This window comes from Bombyx mori, chromosome 17 (assembly GCF_030269925.1).
Source record: "Bombyx mori chromosome 17, ASM3026992v2".
In the NCBI taxonomy this organism is placed as follows: Eukaryota; Metazoa; Arthropoda; class Insecta; order Lepidoptera; family Bombycidae; genus Bombyx; species Bombyx mori.
Window position 1 is genome coordinate 5,161,188 of NC_085123.1, and position 18,063 is coordinate 5,179,250.

The window sequence follows — 18,063 nt, forward strand, 5'->3', positions numbered from 1 at the left end:
GTGAAGGGCCGTCAGACATTCATTCGCAAACTTAGCGGCTGTGCAAATGAGTTCGGTATTCAATTTGCGAACCCGTTTGCGCTTTCTGCTACACTTGTTTACGAATATCTCACGAATTTCTCCTCCTTTTTAATTCGTCAATAGAATATTGAAGAGAAAAAGAGTTTTGAATTCTTTCCCAGACATCATTAACAGACATGCTGTTTTATGGGATTTCTTTTGATGAAGATACGCTACACAGTAGACGTCACGATCTATGAAAATAGCGAAACGTCCGTTGCCTTCGCAATCGTGGGCGCAACTGGTCACACGAATGTGTGGGAGACTACGCGAAGGATCGCGGTTCGTGCGCTTTGATGTCTGTTTAAAAACCGACAGAGCTTGGATAGCCGCGAATGCAGCGAAAACTTTGCATAGTCATTTGCAAATGTCGTCCTACACTTGTGAGTTTGCGTATTCGTGCGAATGTGAGTGACCGGTATTAGGCGAAGGTACAGCTGACGAAATAAGGTATTTTGGATTAAATTGTGTGTATGTGTTTAATTTAATGTTTTGATGGAAATGTATTTTTGACATGAAGCCCATTACCATACTTAGAAAAAGAGGATAACAAAATGTATTATCTATGGATTCATAGAGCAGACAAGGCTGTATGGGCTCAGATTCCCATGCCTTCCCTAACAAGGAAAAATTGTACAAAAAAAATATATCTATGGATTCCATCTTTTTTTCTAAATGTCACACAGTAGTTCCCCCTCTGATGATATTCGGTGAAATATGTGAGTTTGATGTGAATGAAGTATTTTCTCTGGTTTTTTCAGATCAAGTACCTAACTGCGTAGACGTTTAATTGTCTTCTAAATAAATTATTTTCGACATTCACAAATATTATCATTAAAAAACCTTCTGGATATAGTTGGCTTCAGGTTATTATGTTACTCAACAAAACCAGGTTTATTATTTTTCTTGTTGACCCAACATGACGCTATCCTGAGAGGATGTATATTGTTCTCTAATTGCGGACCAATGTCACTTAAAATGTTACTGTTTCAGGTTGGTGGGTTTATCGAATAGATCTCAAAATTGCAATATGGACGGGAACTCCACGTCGGACATTGTTATTTTGAGTGGAAACTCACATCCTGAATTAGCTGATTTGATTGCCAAGTAAGTCATTAAGACTACGTCTTTTGACCATAAAAATCAAAAAAAATCACAGGTTATAAATTGAGTTAAGAAGTAAAAGTAAGTACAGTTAAATTAGTGATTCTAATAAGCCGTTGGCCGCATTTAATCTGAAATTCATTCCATTTAAGGGGAAAAAATTTGATTTGTTACATATCCATTTATACACATTTTGATTAATTTAATTTTAAAGCCGCCTAGGTGTGCGTAAAGGAGGTTGTTCAGTATACCACAAGACTAACAGAGAGACCATTGTGGAAATTGCTGATTCAATTCGTGGCAAGAATATTTATATCATACAGACTGGAACTAAGTGAGTTATGGTTTAAATTATCTCAGTTGAAAGCTGTTATTTATCCTGTTTTTATACTGATGTGGCACAAACTTATTTCATTCTTGCTCATATTTTACAAGATAGCTTGGCACGATATTTATTCTTCTTGTGATTTGATTTGGCCTATAGTTTTACTATAATATGCTGGGCTTGATATGAACCCTCTTTGCATGTATGATAAACAAATTTAAACAATGAAGTCTTTCATTGTTAATGAACGTTTGCTTAACAATGAAACCATTAATAATACATTGTAATATTTAAGTCCCTGCTAACAGTAACAATACCAGTATCCTCAACAGCATTGTTAATAAGTTTATCATAATATTTAAGTATTTCATTTTAAAAGAACTTTTAATCATATTTTAACAACGTTTTTACAGAGATGTGAACAACAACATAATGGAATTGCTTATAATGGCCTACGCTTGTAAGACTTCCTCTGCCAGTTCAATTGTTGGTGTAATTCCATACTTACCATACAGTAAACAATGCAAAATGCGGAAACGAGGATGTATAGTTTCTAAACTTTTAGCCCAAATGATGTGTAAATCAGGTCTTTCACACATTATCACTATGGATTTACACCAAAAGGAAATACAAGGATTTTTTGACTGCCCTGTTGATAATTTAAGAGCATCACCATTCTTACTTCAGTATATACAAGAAAGTGTAAGTGTATTAATAAAATAATGTTTATTATAATAGATTACGGCATTCTGTACTTATAAAAAACAAGTATATTCATTAATTTTAGCAATATTTTTATAATTTTTAGTTAAAATTTAGTAATTAGGTAATAATATTACTTTGAAAGGGCTCAACATATATGTATGTATTGATGATCCTCATTAGGATATATTTAGGTAGGCTATTAGATCAAAGTAACAAAATTATTTTATTGTCATTTGTTATTGATGTGTGCACTTTTCAAATTAATCTAAATCTAAAAATTTAATGTTTATAAATAAAAAATAATAAAATTAAAACTTTTCATTTTACTCACTGAGCCCTTCGTCGCAAGCGACGGGTTTGGCGAGGATGGTGACCAGATGTCACATCAAGCGGTAGTGGTCACTATAAAACTTTTATATTTTAGAGGGGGAAATGTTTATCTACGAATCGAATCAAGTGGTGCCATAACTATGACTTATTTTTATAAACATTTGCTTAGTACAATTATTTATTCAAGGTGCAAGGTGTGATGTGATGAGAGGTGTGACGACAAAGAAAGAGTATCATGTTTGGAATGAATTTTTGAATTTAAATCTAAACTAAGATCACTTTCAGTGCAAAAAAACTAAATATTTAAAAATATTATTAAAAACTCTATATGTTAATTCTTCTACAACTGCACACACAATCTAATTCTTAAGGTGCATATTTATGTTGTTAATAATATAATAAATAATTAATGTAGTTAATAATTCTTGATTCTGCTGTACCTTATTACCAATACGAACCTCAACCAGTTCTTGATAATGGTCATGTTACGCCCTACTAGGACTGATCTATCATCACAGGTAGGTGGTATATTGTTGCCAATAAGCCTGATACATATTGTAATAATAGACCGATCTGCACGTCGAGCATTGTTGGTTGATATCACTATTCCTCATGACGAGAACCTCGTGAAGGCAGAAAAGGACAAATTAATAAAATATTTAGACCTGGCCCACGAGACTACCGCCATGTGGCACGTTGATTCAACCATCATTGTTCCAATAGTTGTGTCGGTACACGGCTTGATAGTGAAAAGTTTCGATCAGCATCTTAAGAAACTTTCGTTATCCAGTTGGGTTAACGGCCTAATACAGAAAGCAGTTATCCTAGATACTGCACGCATTGTGAGAATGTTTTACACTCTGGAGTCCTTCTTTCACAATTAAAAGAAAGAAAAAAATTTATTGAGCCTTGATTTTAACATGCCATAATGGAAGGATCCAAGGACAAATGTTTTAATATATAAAAGCAATTTCTGTTCTTCCAACGAACATGGACTTAAACTGATATAAATGCAAACATAATGCATATTTGTTATAAGAAAGCATACCTTACTTTATACTAGGTAATGAAAAAAAAACTAAATATTAACATTAAAGATTCCAGATTACCGTAATTCGGTTATAGTGGCCCGGAATCCTGGCTCTGCAAAGAAAGCTACTTCATATGCCGAGCGATTGAGACTAGCTATAGCTGTCATACATGGAGAACAGAAGGAAGCCGAAAGTGATGAGGTTGATGGACGGTATTCACCTCCATGTATACCCAGGTATGTTAGATTTCAAATAACTAGTTTTCACCCAATGTTCGGAACTGCAATCGATCATAATCACTTGCACCTCAAGATATAAATTAATTTCATGTATAAGATGATTTCTTGTTTCTAAAATAATAATAAAAATTCAATAGTTTTGTACTAATCAAAAAAAAAATATTTCGTAATTAGACTTGATTTTTTGTGATTAATGGATTGTTATAATTCCACATTAAAACTAAAACTGTCACAACAGCGCTGTCAATACAATCCTTTGGAAACTAAATTTCATGAGAAGTTTTATTATTTGGGATATCTTAAAATACGTTTATTTATGGCAGTCGGTATATAACCGGGATATTCTTTTCAAATAATTCGACAGCTGCGAATCTCTTTCAGGTCGCGTACTATGGATGTATCTGTGGGAGTGCCGGCACATCCAGCTAAAGAAAAGCCACCGATAAATGTAGTAGGAGATGTAGGAGGACGAATTGCTATAATGGTGGTAAGTTGAGTTAAGTATTTCATAAATAATGCTTATCGTCATCTGTCACTATACTAGTTTGTTCTAACCCATACATTAGCCCGTTGAGTTTCTCACCGGATCTCCATACCGGATCTTCCTAATTAGGGTTGCTAGTTTAAGAATTCATAAAAAAAATAGTTTACTACTTCACTATTTCTAGGACGACATGATCGACGACGTTCAATCGTTCGTGGCGGCTGCTGAAGTATTAAAAGAGTGCGGAGCCTACAAAATATATGTACTGGCCACCCACGGCCTGCTCTCGTCCGACGCTCCACGATTAATTGAGGATTCGCCCATAGACGAGGTTGTCGTCACCAACACGGTGCCTCATGAACTACAAAAGATGCAGTGCAATAAGATCAAAACTATCGATATATCGATACTGATCAGCGAAGCGATCCGGCGCATTCATAACAAAGAATCTATGTCTTATCTCTTCAAAAACGTTACTCTTGAAGATTAACTTTGAAATCTTCTCTTGTAATACAAGTATTATGCTGTTTTTTGTTAGAGTTTTTGTATTCATTATTGTAATTAAGCTGTGTAAGGAATAGTGACAGAGGAAATAAAAAAGCAGTGTTATAATATTATTACATATTATATTTTTACTACGATTGTACATAATATGAACTGCTAGAATGATAATGCTAAATGATAGAAAATGTTTGGATAATGTAAATTCCTTATTGTGTATTATTCATTTACAAAGTGAATTTAGTTGATAAAAATGTAGAATGTGCGTAATTAAAGAAATAAATCACCATTTTCATGTTATGTAACAAATATTGCGATCAGCATCTCCACCCAGACACCGTTTCGATGGACCAAATTATTATGTTGTTTTATTATTTGCTACAAGAGTACTTGGGTTTATTGATATTACGTTTGGCGAATGAATTTTAATGATACAAGATAAAAACAATATTGTGTATTAACTTTGTTGTTGGTTATTAGTAAGCCTGAATAAAGAGAACATAGAAGAGACTACGCTACTTATGTTCCGACATAATATATGTATGTAGGTAAAAACAACAAATATAACTTTTTATGGTCTTGTTTGTTAAATTACTACGTTAAAGTCATTATTCATTTTCATAAATATTATTCTATATGTGTTAAATACTTTTTGCATTTACTATTTCAGTACCGGTGGTAGGGAGAATCATAATCCCTCACGAATATGTAGGTACCACAATCTTGCCTATTTAAATCGCCGCCAACCAGTAATTTCAGGTTTGAAGCCGTTGGCGTGGCGATCGTGTGTGATGGCGATAGATTTATTAGAATTATGGGTTCCGGTAAGCACATAACGTCACTTCCTCTCCCGTCGCTTATTCAAAAATAAATGTATTTTCAGTATTCATTTTTAATCTTGTCATAAAAAATATTTCGAGCCAAATACTACTTTAAAATGAAAAAAAATACTTTTAAAATTTTCTGTATAATTAGAAAAAGCATTTTCTGACACGATTACCAACATTTAATAATAAGTAAAAGTATTACTAAAAAATTTTGTTATTTTTATTATAACATTGGATTGCTTGATGCTGGATACACACATGCCTATTTTACCTGAGAATTTAAATGAATTAAACTGATTATCAAGATTTCCCGTTATTGGGTGAGCAGGAATTCGCCGGACTTCCGCCTGCCTACAGGTTGGGGGCGGTAGGCGGGGCATGTCGGAGTTGAACCGATTAAAACCTTTTTCACCCCACAACCCACCCACAAGAAACTTTGGATGAGGCTGAACTCTACACCAAGGTCGACTCGTGTTCAGCATCGAGTGGCGATGGCGTCCCCGCCGGGTGGTGGTGTGATAACCTCGAATAGCCCTGACCTTTTTATTACTGGTGGTAGGACCCCTTGTAAGTCCGCGCGGGTGGGTACCACCGCCCTACCTGTTTCTGCCGTGAAGCAGTAATGCGTTTCGGTTTGAAGGATGGGGCAGCCGTTGTAACTATACTGAGATCTTAGAATATATATCTCAAGGGGAGTGGCGCATTTACGTTGTAGATGTCTATGGGCTTCAGTAACCACTTAACACCTGGTGGGCTGTGAGCTCGTCCACCCATATAAGCAATAATAAAAAAAAACCATGATGACGAAGCTGCAGCCGCTGCAGCAGTTTCGTCACTCACGGGCAGGGACTGACACGTACAAGAACATTGTGCTCCGGACTACGAATAATAAAACTATCATAGGCTCCGAAGCAGCGTGTTGTCTGGTCAGTCCACCGTCACGACCGCCTGTGGACATGGTCATTAAAGATATGCGCAATATGTCTAACGACTGGCTATATTGAGGCCAAGATACTTCCATTGCACCCTGACCTTAATGCGAACACCTTTAACCACATTATGACGGGAGATAGTGTAGTTGTCAGTCGGCGGCGCTCCCTGAGGCCTGAGGGTAAGCACTACCTCGAGGCCCGATATTTTAATCCGCGTCGGCCGGATACCACTTCAGTAGTAGCAAAACAAGTAGACCTGCAAAAATGGTCCCTTCAGGCCACAGCCAGTCTGTGTTGTTACACAGAATCCCCGGAGGCTGGGGATAAGGATGCCTCTCAGTACCCAATCCATTTTCACAGGATAGAGCCAAAGACCGATCACTGTAATATCGCCCATTATCCGGAAATGTTGCATAACCTTCCGTGTCCGATACAAAAGTCAACATGATAATACATTACTGTTGCTACGCAGCCCATAGTTACGGGAACGTGACTATTCAAAGACGACAACCGAGGCATCAAAGTTACATTGAACGGGAAGGCTATTTTCAGTGTACTCTTTGTGTAGCGACAGCTGTTACTATTGTTATTTTCCTGTACTTTAGTTGATGTACGCACTACTGTGTAGTGGTTGTCGTACCGCATCTATAGTTAAAACATGCTCATCACCGCCTATTTTGAAGTCAAAGTTTCGATTGTGAAATTTATGAGTTGGATTAGATTCCTAATTTGGCAAATGCATGCTCCGAATCGAAGTAAATCTTCGACAGGATTATTACAAAAGTCACCTTTTTACTGAGATGCAATTTCATTTCATCTCTCTCATCGAGCACCACAGTATTGTCTTATCTAAACTTATTTCATACAACAGTATTACGTTTTGTTCTATCTCCCTTTTCAAAAATGGCTTGGTTTTTTGTAACAAATTAGAATTATGGACCGTGCTTTCTATATCTACCCAATGGAAGAATTCTTAAATTAAGCTGTATCGTCTTTAGGACGAATCAAATAAACAACATTGCCTTAAAAGACTCTTTACCAGGTCATAAAATGTTTTAAAAAAGAAGATAAGTCACAACCTGTCATATATTAAGTGTATAATCTATGCAACCTGTATATTATCACAAATTCACGACGACTTTTTGGCGGGAACGCGAGGGGTGAAGTTGTGTGATTTGTTTTATTTTGTCTATTTAGTGTTTCTTCAGGTTTAAATGTATAATAACGGTGGTTTATTAACTGTTTAATATCTGTGAAAGTGCACAAATGTGGGAAAATGAAACAAAGCCGCTGGACGCAACTTCTCGGGATCCTCCAAAAAGTCCACTGAAAAAATCTTAGTAAATGACCACCATTTTACTAAGATTATATTTCATTCCATATCATCTCATTTCATTTAATTTCATCCCAGTTGATTAACGTCTCAAATTAATCATTTTCATTTCATTTCACTCCATATTATCATTTTTCATAAAAATAAGAATATAAATTAAAATAAGACATGACTTAAAGGTCTTAGTTACCAGGTCATAAAATCACTTAAAAAAATCACAAATTCACAACAATAAAATTAATTTATGAAAAAGATAGGTACATAAATGAACGGCACAAGTGAAATATATATTGGAGTTTAACCGGGGTTCGCCCCATTGCAGCTATTTGTTGTATTTCGTAGGTACTGTTAGTGAAGGTGTACAATCGCATTTAAAAGAAATAATTAGGTTAGGCCGATAGGTACAGCCACAAAACTAAGATGATTTTAAAACGATTAATAAATCACCAAGTTACATACTGGACCTTCAAAAGGTCTTATGCCAGTAGAAATATTTTAAAATTAAGTGAACGCGGAATGTATCAAGATTTGTTCCCGAACACTGCGGGGTAAGTGAAAATAAAGAATAAAATTTAATTGTAAATAGTAGGCATTCGACCGATATTATACAAGCTAAAACATTTTGAGTTACCATAAAGCATAATAAAAATTATAGTACTAATCCTGGATTTAATTAATTTTCTTGGCATAGAATTGTATAGAGAATTTTGACAATTTAGAGCAGCACTTAGGTAAAGTGAACCTGACTGAAAATGGAACCAAATTTTTCAAATAGTAACAAGTTATTTTCATTTATATTAAGACAAATACTATAATGTTGGAAATTATTTAACATGTGAGCAATTTGCATAATAATAATCAATTTTATTTTAGAAAAGAAATATTAAATTTGTTGAACAAAGCCCCACAATGTGTTTATGCTGGTTTTGATCCAACAGCTGATAGCCTTCATGTTGGGAATCTACTGGTAATAATAAATCTACTCCATTGGTACAGAGGAGGACACAAAGTCATTGCATTGGTGAGGCAGATTTTATTATTGGTTCTTTTTGTTTATACTTACCATTTATAAATGTCTAAGTAGATTTGCTTGATAATATGTTCATTGAACATGGAGTCATTTTTCACAATTTTTTCACAATTTATTACTTACCTAAATAAATTGCGTATTAGATAGTAAATATATTGATATTTTAATCACTGTATCAAAAATGTTAGTTAGGGGGGGCAACTGGGCATATTGGTGACCCGAGTGGCAGAAACACTGATCGTGCAGCATTACAAAAAGAAGTTATAGAAAAAAATATAAAATGTATCAGGAACAACTTGGAAACTATATTTGAAAATCACAATAAATACATCTCATCCAAAGATGATGGACCACCACAACCACTAAGGTATTATATAAAAACATTTTAAATTATAATATGTTTTTGTGCTATCTACATGTCTGCCATGTTGAATTTTTGGTTACAGAATAGTCAATAATGAAGAATGGTATAGAAAAATAGATTCAATACAGTTTGTAAGCGAAATAGGTCGTAATTTTCGGATGGGCACAATGCTGTTGAAACACAGTGTTCAATCTAGAATCAACTCTGAAGTTGGCATGAGTTTCACCGAATTTAGCTATCAGATATTTCAGTCATATGATTGGTTACATTTACTAAAAGAATATGACTGTAGGTTTCAGGTAATTATGATGTACTTATTATTATTAGTTAACTATGGGCATTTGACTAGTAGTGAGCACTACAATGACGTTTTTGATCTGCAAAATAATATATATTTTTTTAAATTATCTTAACTTGTTTCATTTTCTTACAGGTAGGTGGCAGTGATCAGATGGGTAATATCACAGCTGGCCATGAATTAATAAGTAGAACTGCAAAGACAGATGTTTATGGTTAGTAAAATGTGAGTCAAGAATACAAACAAATTTATTCTGTTGAATTTGTCCAACTACAAATTATTTTAATTTTGAAGTGGTGTTTATGAAACATGTTTATTTTTTGCATTCAAAAGTAGACTTGTATACTGTACTGTAAAAGAAAAAGGTATATGAGTAGGTTGCCAGCTGTACCTGATGTAAACTGTTCTGAAAGTCATAGATCAGCCGGTGATCTTCAAGCTACTTTAGGAACTACGTTTAATTCACTCTATTCCTTTGGAAAGCTAGGAAGTTGTCGTGAATAGCATCCGTCTCTTCCAGTCGCCACCATGTATGCCTTAGAACCATTGCGAGGATGCTATCAGCCCAACTTGACTTATGAGGAGCTGCATAGTAACAGAGGATAATTAAAAGTTCTCGATGCGGACTAAAACAAATGTTTTACTAATAATGAAACCTTTAATTTGAACATCGAAATAGACAAATTGAATTTTGGTTTTGATATTTTTAGGTTTAACATTGCCATTAGTAACAACAGATGAAGGGGATAAGTTTGGAAAGTCTGCAGGAAATGCATTGTGGTTGGATTCAGCAAAAACAAGTCCATTTAGTTTGTATCAATATTTCATTCGAACCAAAGATGCTGATGTAGAGCGACTGTTGAAGCTATTTACTTTCTACAGCTTAGGAGAGATCAGAGATATCATGTATAAACATGAACAGCATCCGGATCAAAGGTATCCACAGCAGTGTCTGGCTGAGCAGCTAACGACTCTGGTGCATGGAAGTACGTAAAGTTCCTAATTTTAATTTGAGATTAACACATATTCATGTTTTCTTTTCACATTTTGCTTGCCTAAGTTGACTTAAAAGTTACGTTTCATATAGAATTGTCTTTATCAACTTGATAGAAAAAATTCCAAGAATGGAATGGAATTTTTTAAAAAAAAACCGTTTCGAGGAGTACTTAGGCTAGAAGTCACAGAAACCCAAGTTTTAATGAAAATTTAATTACCAATATTTTTAATCAAATATATTTGTATTGTAGTATTGGAATGTCGGTATTAATATAATGAAAATAATAAACGCCAGATTAACCCCTAAAAGTAAACTTATTTATGTGTACGAGTTGCAAAAACCATGGACAATACTGTGAAAGTTATTCAAAATTAATTTAATAAATTTACAGAGGATGGATTAGCCCAAGCACAAAGAGCAACATCTGCTATTTACAGTAAGGATATTAAATCATTAGTCTCGTTGAAGAGTGATGAGTTGGAAAAAGTTTTCGAAGGTGCTCCCGTTACTAGTTTATTATTATCACCTGGAATAACAGTTTTAGAACTTGGAATGAAAGCTAAATGCTTCCCGACTGAGAGTAAGTTATCGGCACCTCAAGTTAAATTTAAGTCTGTTGTAAACAAAGATGAATGTACCATTATGTCTTTGGTTAGCACGTTTTCGCACCGTTTAGCCCTACCCATTTTTGCTACACTAGTTTTGTAACAAAATAAAACTGCCAACGATTTCTGTAATTGCTTTTACAGGCGAATGAGCTCATTGCCCATCTGGTGTCAAGTGGCTATTATATGACCTCATACACAAAAATGGTGACTGGTGGGTGTGTTTTCCATCCAGTTATATATTTAAATTATTATTTTTAGATGATGCCATGAGAATTATAGAAGCCGGTGGATTCTACATCAATCATCAGAAAATAAAGAAAATTGATGAGGTCATAACACAATCAGCACACATACTACCAAATCTAATATCACTCTTAAGGACTGGGAAACGTAATTATTATATTGTGAAATGGCAAACATAATCATTGTTTATTTTGATTTTCTGAGAATAAAACCAATGTAGACTTTGTGTTATTATTTTATTCCTTACAACAGAAGCTAGGTATACTTGCAGTATATTCATAAAATGCGTATCACATAAAACATCGTAAATACTATATAACATTCTTAATACTAAAATTAATAATATTCACTGATTCCGTTGCTCGCGTAGTGCACGGTTGGAAACTACCTATTTGATTATAAAAATATGGCTAGACGTCTTAGATGTGATATTTGTGCAGCCTTCCCCGCCACGGGCCGGCGGTCCTGCCTGTACGGCATCGAATTTACCTTCTAATATCACAAACATTAATTGTAATTTTGTCTACGCTACTAATTTACGATGTTTCAGAGTGTAATTGCAAGAAACACGGAATATAACGCGTGATAATAAGCGTACTGCTCGTGCACAAAAAAGAGCAAAATAAACATCAGTCTGCTACGGACGACTCGGCGAACGTTAATTTAGGCTATCGCTTGTAATCTTAATAAATACATAATACTCGATCGACGTAAGAAAATACTTTTAGCTCTTATACCCTTCCTCAGCCGAAATCCGATGACTTCGTCAGTGGAGGATAAAAGCAAACATCAGTCTCGTGCGATATCAGCGCGGCGAGCACCTCTCTACAAGTTTGTGCTCTCCTGCAGCGGAACCGACGCCGCCGGTGGGAGTGACTCCGGCTGCGAGAGGGACGCCGGCGGGGCGGACTCCGGCGAGGAGACGGACACCGGCGGCGGTGGCGCTGGCACCTGCGGCCGCGCCGGGCGTGCGCGCGGCGACGGAGACTCGGCGATACTGCCTTCCGACTGCGACAGCTGCCGGCTCGCACTCAGACCCTTGCCCTCGTCGAGCTCTGCGTCCTTACCGCCGGAACTGTGCGTGCGCTGCACAGTCGCCCGCGGAGCCTCGTCGCCGCCGCCCACCTGGATCACAGTCGGTTGTTGTTTGTCCACTGTGTAGATGTGCGTCCGCTCGAGCACGGTCGGCGCGACTTCCACGTCAGAGGAAGAAGAGCCCCGAGGGGCGTGGAAGCTTTGCGGCCGCAGTGTGGCCGGCCGCTCGGGCACGGCAGGCTTGTTGCGCAGGGTGACGTCTGCGTCGAGGTCCGTCGCTACAGGTACGAGAGTGCGCGGTGCCGCTACGGGTCGAGGCGGGGGCTGCTTGCCAGCAAGGAGGGGGGAGCGGGCGTCTCCGACCACCTTCATACGGCCGACGACCCCGGTGTGCGCGGTGAGGTTACGCACGACAAGGGTGCAGTCGGCTCGCGAGAGCTCCGTTCCGTCTCGCTCTAGCTCGAGACTCTGTCGCCGCGCATCTGACACGAGTTCGCGGGCGGCCTCCTCCTTGAGCGCCTTGTTCTGCCGATATGTGGACCGATTGATCGTCTGCACCCCAGTGATCACCTTACCGGTGTCGGATATGACTGGTCTCGGTGGCTTGGCCGGTTTCTCGACTTCGGTTTTCGCTGCGGGCTGTATCTCTCTCGTAGTTTCGGCTTGAGTTTGGGCTGTTGTTTGCGTTTGAGTATCCGTTTTTTTGTTTTTGTCTGGAGTAAAATTTGGCGGGACCGGAGCGAGAGGTTTGTTTTTCCGCCTCGTTATTGGTTTGGGACTTCCGTGGGGCGGGCTGGATTGGTCGGAAAGGGAACTATTGGACTGTGCCTTCTTGATGTCACTTTCTAATAAGATGAGGCTGGTGTCGTGACTGTTGCTCCGTGAATGTCGGCCGGGACCGTCGGCCGCGACCTTGACTTGACTGTACTTGACCTGTTCCGAGTGGTGGTTATAATCGAACATCGATTTGCTCATGCTGCTGTATTCGCCGTTAGATTGATCTTGAGCGAGGGCGGCGGTTTGATTGTATCCGTGGCCGAAATTAGGGGTGAAACCGTCTTGGTACAGGCCTGGTAGCAAATCTTCTTTGGTGAATGAAATGAAAAAGTTAACTTCGTCCTTGAAAAACCAGTCTGCGTGTTTAATTAGGAGCTCCACGACGCAGTTGACAGCTGTTGTGATATTCATATCGAAAGTGCTCTCATCAGCGGCCCACAATAAGTTGGGAGCCACCACGATGGCCAGATTTGAAGGCGTCATTTTGTTCTTATTTTGGTTTTGTGTCAAAGCGGACAAAAATTTTATTAGGTATCTAAGGTTTTGGTAGTTAGCATCGGGCAGTAAATGAATACACTCCCATAGGGCGTTAAGTCTGGCCTGTTCTGTCGGTTGTCGTGACGCATTCATAAAATTCTCATAAAGCCTATATGTCAGTAGAGGCTCAGGCAGTTCACGCAAGTATGACTTGAGTACTGACGCCACAACGTGCATATCTCTGTAATCCGGTGGTAAAGGCACACTGAATAACCCCGCATCGAGTGAAAGCTTCATTCTTCTCACTTTTGATGTTGCTGTAATTATTAATATAATAATATGTTAGTGTCTTCTAAACACTTCTCATTTCATGTTTATCGTTTTTTATTTAGACTATTTAAGTTACATAATTAAAACTACTTTTACTATTTAATCTCATGTTTCCTATTATCATTATATTATTTTCAATGTTTTAAACGGTTTATAGTTAAAATACAGACTAGCGATAATCGAGAAAATACTTTTACATATTAATTACATAAAGATTTGGACATAAATCATCACTCATCATCAATAATCACATCACATCATAAAGTTACGGCACCATTGTAAAATAAAATTGAGAACTTTTTAAAAGCATACACAGAAGCACAACTACTGCTATAAAAAATTAGCTATTAATTTTGCATTAGGAGCTCACCAAATATAAACTTACTAAAACGAAAATTATTTTTGTATTACTAAGTGGATTTTTGTCATCTTTTCCAGATTGCCTTTTGTTTTTTGGGAGTAGCCCCTTCAATAAAAGCAAAGCAATATTTTATGTAAAAAGAACTTTCACATAATATAATGAGGATTAAAAACCTTTCATTATTATTTTTAAATTTTTATTTTATTTGAGATCTTATCTAATACTACAATATCTGCCTGAAATATTTACCACCAGCTATTCTGAAGAGTCCCTCCTCATGTAATGCCAATTCATGCAATGTGCAGACGCATAGCTCGATAGGAAAAGCAATGGTGCGCCCAGTAACCCGCAAGTGTTCCTCCAATGGATATCCAAAAACTGGTTTCACAGAACTATCGTCTGTAACAATTACATAATATTAATGACACTTGTTGGTATTTAATTTGTTTACTGTGATAGATAAATCAATTATCAACCCAGATATAATACAACAAAAATGTAACAGTTTTCTAGTGGAATAAAAAAATACATGCAATGCAGTACATTTATTATGAGATTGAGATTTACTACAGATTACCTGTATTATATATATCTGATTTCTGTGGTTGCATTTTGCTTTAAGTGCATTCTTAATAAATGTCTAATTAAAAGGATTGATAAAGATAATCAATCACACCCATTGGAAATAATTACTTTAAGTATTTTTACATTACTTATGTATGAGCTGCTACATACAAATAATAAAGTTGAAATGTTTCATCATTAATGGACCATTTGCAGCCTAAAAGCTAGTTTAAGAGTAAAATTCCCTAAAACATTGTGCAATAGCATGGACTACAGGTGTAGGACGAGACAAAGATCACGCCTACTAATGTTTAATATTAATTTATTATACCAATAGCCTCAACACCCTACTAATTATGACAGATTACTGTTTTTTTTTCTTTCTATCCCTCTTTTCTATTTACTGGTCAGTTCTATTATTACTGTTCAGGTTTTTGTTTTATTGTGCTTAAATGGAGTCTAGGGGACAAGAATCATCATAAATGTGATGATAAGTCTGAAAGCTTTAGTTGTTTGGTTGAACTACTTATTATGCAGGTGTAAGAAATTCAGTGTAGCTAGAATGAAGAGATGAGTGACAAAAAACTAAAAGGTTTATAGTTAAGGTGCTATTTTTAAATGGCTTAAATCATGAAACAAATTCTCCTCAACAATGTCATTCAATTCTTTTTCTAAAACTTTTAATTATATTATAGTTAATCACAGTACAATTCTTTTATGAGTCAATATTTTATTTCCTGATAAGGACTAATGTTCTATCATCACTTACTGATAAACTTTTCCAACTCTGGTACTGTATCTTGTAGTGAGTGTAGGGCAGATTCATGGTAAGCTCTCTGTAATTTAACATATTGCAGTAGAGTGTGAGCAAGCTGAGCTTCTTTGGCTACAAGGGCAAACATATCCGCAGCAAGAGCATCTCGTGCAGACTCTACTTTTGTGCCAGCTTCTTCAAGTTCCTCTCGGGCTGCTGCTAGTTTTGTGGGATTTTCCTCTTTTTGTTTATCTAAATGCTACAAGGCAATGAATAAAATTAAAAACAAGGGTAATTCTTTGATTCATATTAATTTTAATATACATGACATTATTAGAGGGTGTGCAAATATATTTACATTTATTCTACACAAACAAATTGGATAGGCATTATAGTGTTACACAATATATTGATCTGAAAATGCCATGTGACAGATAAAACATAGTCCATGTCAAAGATAATCTTTTCTGATAAGGAACTCACATTGTATCTACTTGCTGCAGACTCTTTCTCACTAATTAGCCTGCTGAGTTGTTTTTTGGCTTTCATTATTGCTGGTAGATCATGATCACTGATTACTGTTAAAGGTGCACATACCAACTGTTCCACTTTTAACTCGTGTTCAGCTATTTCGTTAGCCAAGAACTTCTCAGTTTTACCTAAAATTTTATAGGTCAGGAATAAGTTTATTAATGAGCATGGTAGCATGCGTCACAATACCAAATCACAAACACATACAGGTATCAGTTTCAAATTGATACCTGATACTGATACTAAAACTTATAACGGAAAAATGAATTATGAAAAATGTTGATTTATGGTGGGTTAAAAAGACCTATTTTACCTAGAAACTAATTTTAAAACTATACCAAAAGCAAGAAAAGTTTTAATATGGTATACTTTAAATAATCGAGGTCAACTTTTTTTTTGTTTGCTGTTTCTTATTAGCCTAGATGGACAGCTCTTGTTGTTCAGTAGTTACCAAGCTTCACTGATAACTTAATGACCACACAATCATTACTTTAGACATTCATTAAATTATACTTTAAATTAGTATTTCTATTAGCAGATTTAATATTGGTTTACATTTGTATGTATTAATTTAGGATGAATTTACAATATTAGTTAAACAAACTTACCACATTCATATAATATGAATTTTAAAATACTGTCATCATCATCAAAGTTGCTAGCTTCACACAAGGACAAGCCCAATAAATACTCTGGAAGCTTTTTGAGTCTTTTCTCTCTGGCAGCTGGATCTTGACCTTGTGTATTTCCGGCACCTGTTGAAAGCCTTTTACTAACAAGCTGTAAAGCATTTCGCAAGTTTTCCACTTTCCTGTCAGCAGTATGTAGTTCATCTGTTAGGGCCTCTCCTTTTCCTGATCTGTAAACATTAGCATATCAATAAAAAGTTACCAATCTTGGCACAGCCTTAGAACCAAGCGGTACACAACTATAATAGTACATACATGATTGTTTAGAGTACTACATTAAGTATACACAAAAAAAGGCGCAATTTATAGACGTCGATTTGGATAGTTGGAGAATTGCTGGTTTATATGCCTGTGCTGTACGCAAAGTACCGCTAATGATAAAATGCAATTATTTGAGGACAAAAGAAAAAAAATCTTATCTTTCGCGAGATAAAAGCTCGAAGATCAGACAGTACCTTGAAAACGTTTGGTCTGCAAGTTGTTTCACTCTATAAAATTGTTTCTTCATTTTGGTTGATTATTTGTATGATTTTTATTTTTAAGCCGCAAGGTCATTGGACTCAAAACGTTTATTAACAAAACGATCAAGATCTAACTAAAAAGAACGTAATGACAGAACGTCAATGAGATCATCCGCTGCTATAAAATTCTTCCTACCCAAAGGAAAAAATACACAAACAGTCCAATAAGGCACTACATTTCCAATCGTTAAAATAAATTGACAAACACATTAACTGATATATTTATAAACTCTTAAATGTATCGCTTTTATGATAGGTTTTACAACATAAATGAATTTAAAACATATTCAGGCAGAAACAAAAAATATATTTCTGTGACCAAATGACAAAGGGATGACAACTTAAGATAAGTAACGAAATCGATTTTTTTAGTGAAACATTTTAATAATTCATATTTAAGCAATGAATCGATCTCAGAAAGTAAAATTTCGAAAGTTGATTATATTTGTTTCAGAACGCAAATCAAAAATGGTTTCAATTACTTAAATAATGGCATTTAAACAGAAAAAGTTTTTGTTTGTTTTGATCTATTGTGCTTTGTGTTAGAATGGTTTATTTAACGATTTGTATCCTAATTCTATTAGTATTTAATCATGATATATTCACGCGCGTT

The 18,063-nt window shown here is 36.0% G+C and overlaps 3 protein-coding genes and 1 long non-coding RNA gene across 6 annotated transcripts; 2 read left to right on the forward strand and 2 right to left on the reverse strand.

Moving 5' to 3' along the window:
• The first annotated feature begins 708 nt into the window (after nt 1–708).
• Nucleotides 709–5,088, forward strand: LOC101737588 (phosphoribosyl pyrophosphate synthase-associated protein 2). Of its 2 annotated transcripts, none has more exons than XM_038016695.2 (7): nt 709–952; nt 1,054–1,167; nt 1,379–1,498; nt 1,903–2,191; nt 3,622–3,791; nt 4,176–4,281; nt 4,463–5,088. In XM_038016695.2, exons 1-7 carry the CDS (start codon nt 933–935, stop codon nt 4,766–4,768), a joined length of 1,125 nt encoding a protein of 374 aa, XP_037872623.1. In that variant the 5' UTR covers nt 709–932; the 3' UTR covers nt 4,769–5,088. The 2 variants fall into 2 exon arrangements, with proteins under 2 accessions (XP_037872623.1, XP_037872625.1); XM_038016697.2 differs by having other exon boundaries at nt 709–779.
• A 210-nt stretch (nt 5,089–5,298) lies between these two features.
• On the reverse strand, nt 5,299–7,163 carry LOC134200424 (uncharacterized). Its single transcript, XR_009975345.1, has 2 exons — nt 6,795–7,163; nt 5,299–5,877 (listed from the first exon to the last, which is right to left on the reverse strand). It is a non-coding gene; the product is annotated as an uncharacterized LOC134200424 (long non-coding RNA).
• A 494-nt stretch (nt 7,164–7,657) lies between these two features.
• LOC101737306 (tyrosine--tRNA ligase, mitochondrial) lies at nt 7,658–11,637 on the forward strand. The gene is made up of 8 exons (XM_004927617.5): nt 7,658–8,419; nt 8,745–8,892; nt 9,090–9,268; nt 9,348–9,564; nt 9,699–9,777; nt 10,274–10,549; nt 10,952–11,140; nt 11,427–11,637. Exons 1-8 carry the CDS (start codon nt 8,292–8,294, stop codon nt 11,588–11,590), a joined length of 1,380 nt encoding a protein of 459 aa, XP_004927674.1. The 5' UTR covers nt 7,658–8,291; the 3' UTR covers nt 11,591–11,637.
• LOC101737160 (rho GTPase-activating protein 44) lies at nt 11,631–17,806 on the reverse strand. Of its 2 annotated transcripts, none has more exons than XM_038016698.2 (6): nt 17,385–17,806; nt 16,849–17,099; nt 16,193–16,368; nt 15,725–15,968; nt 14,641–14,790; nt 11,631–14,017 (listed from the first exon to the last, which is right to left on the reverse strand). In XM_038016698.2, exons 1-6 carry the CDS (start codon nt 17,435–17,437, stop codon nt 12,237–12,239), a joined length of 2,655 nt encoding a protein of 884 aa, XP_037872626.1. In that variant the 5' UTR covers nt 17,438–17,806; the 3' UTR covers nt 11,631–12,236. The 2 variants fall into 2 exon arrangements, with proteins under 2 accessions (XP_037872626.1, XP_062529299.1); XM_062673315.1 differs by lacking the exon at nt 17,385–17,806 and adding an exon at nt 17,185–17,301.
• Between the last annotated feature and the right edge of the window lie 257 nt (nt 17,807–18,063).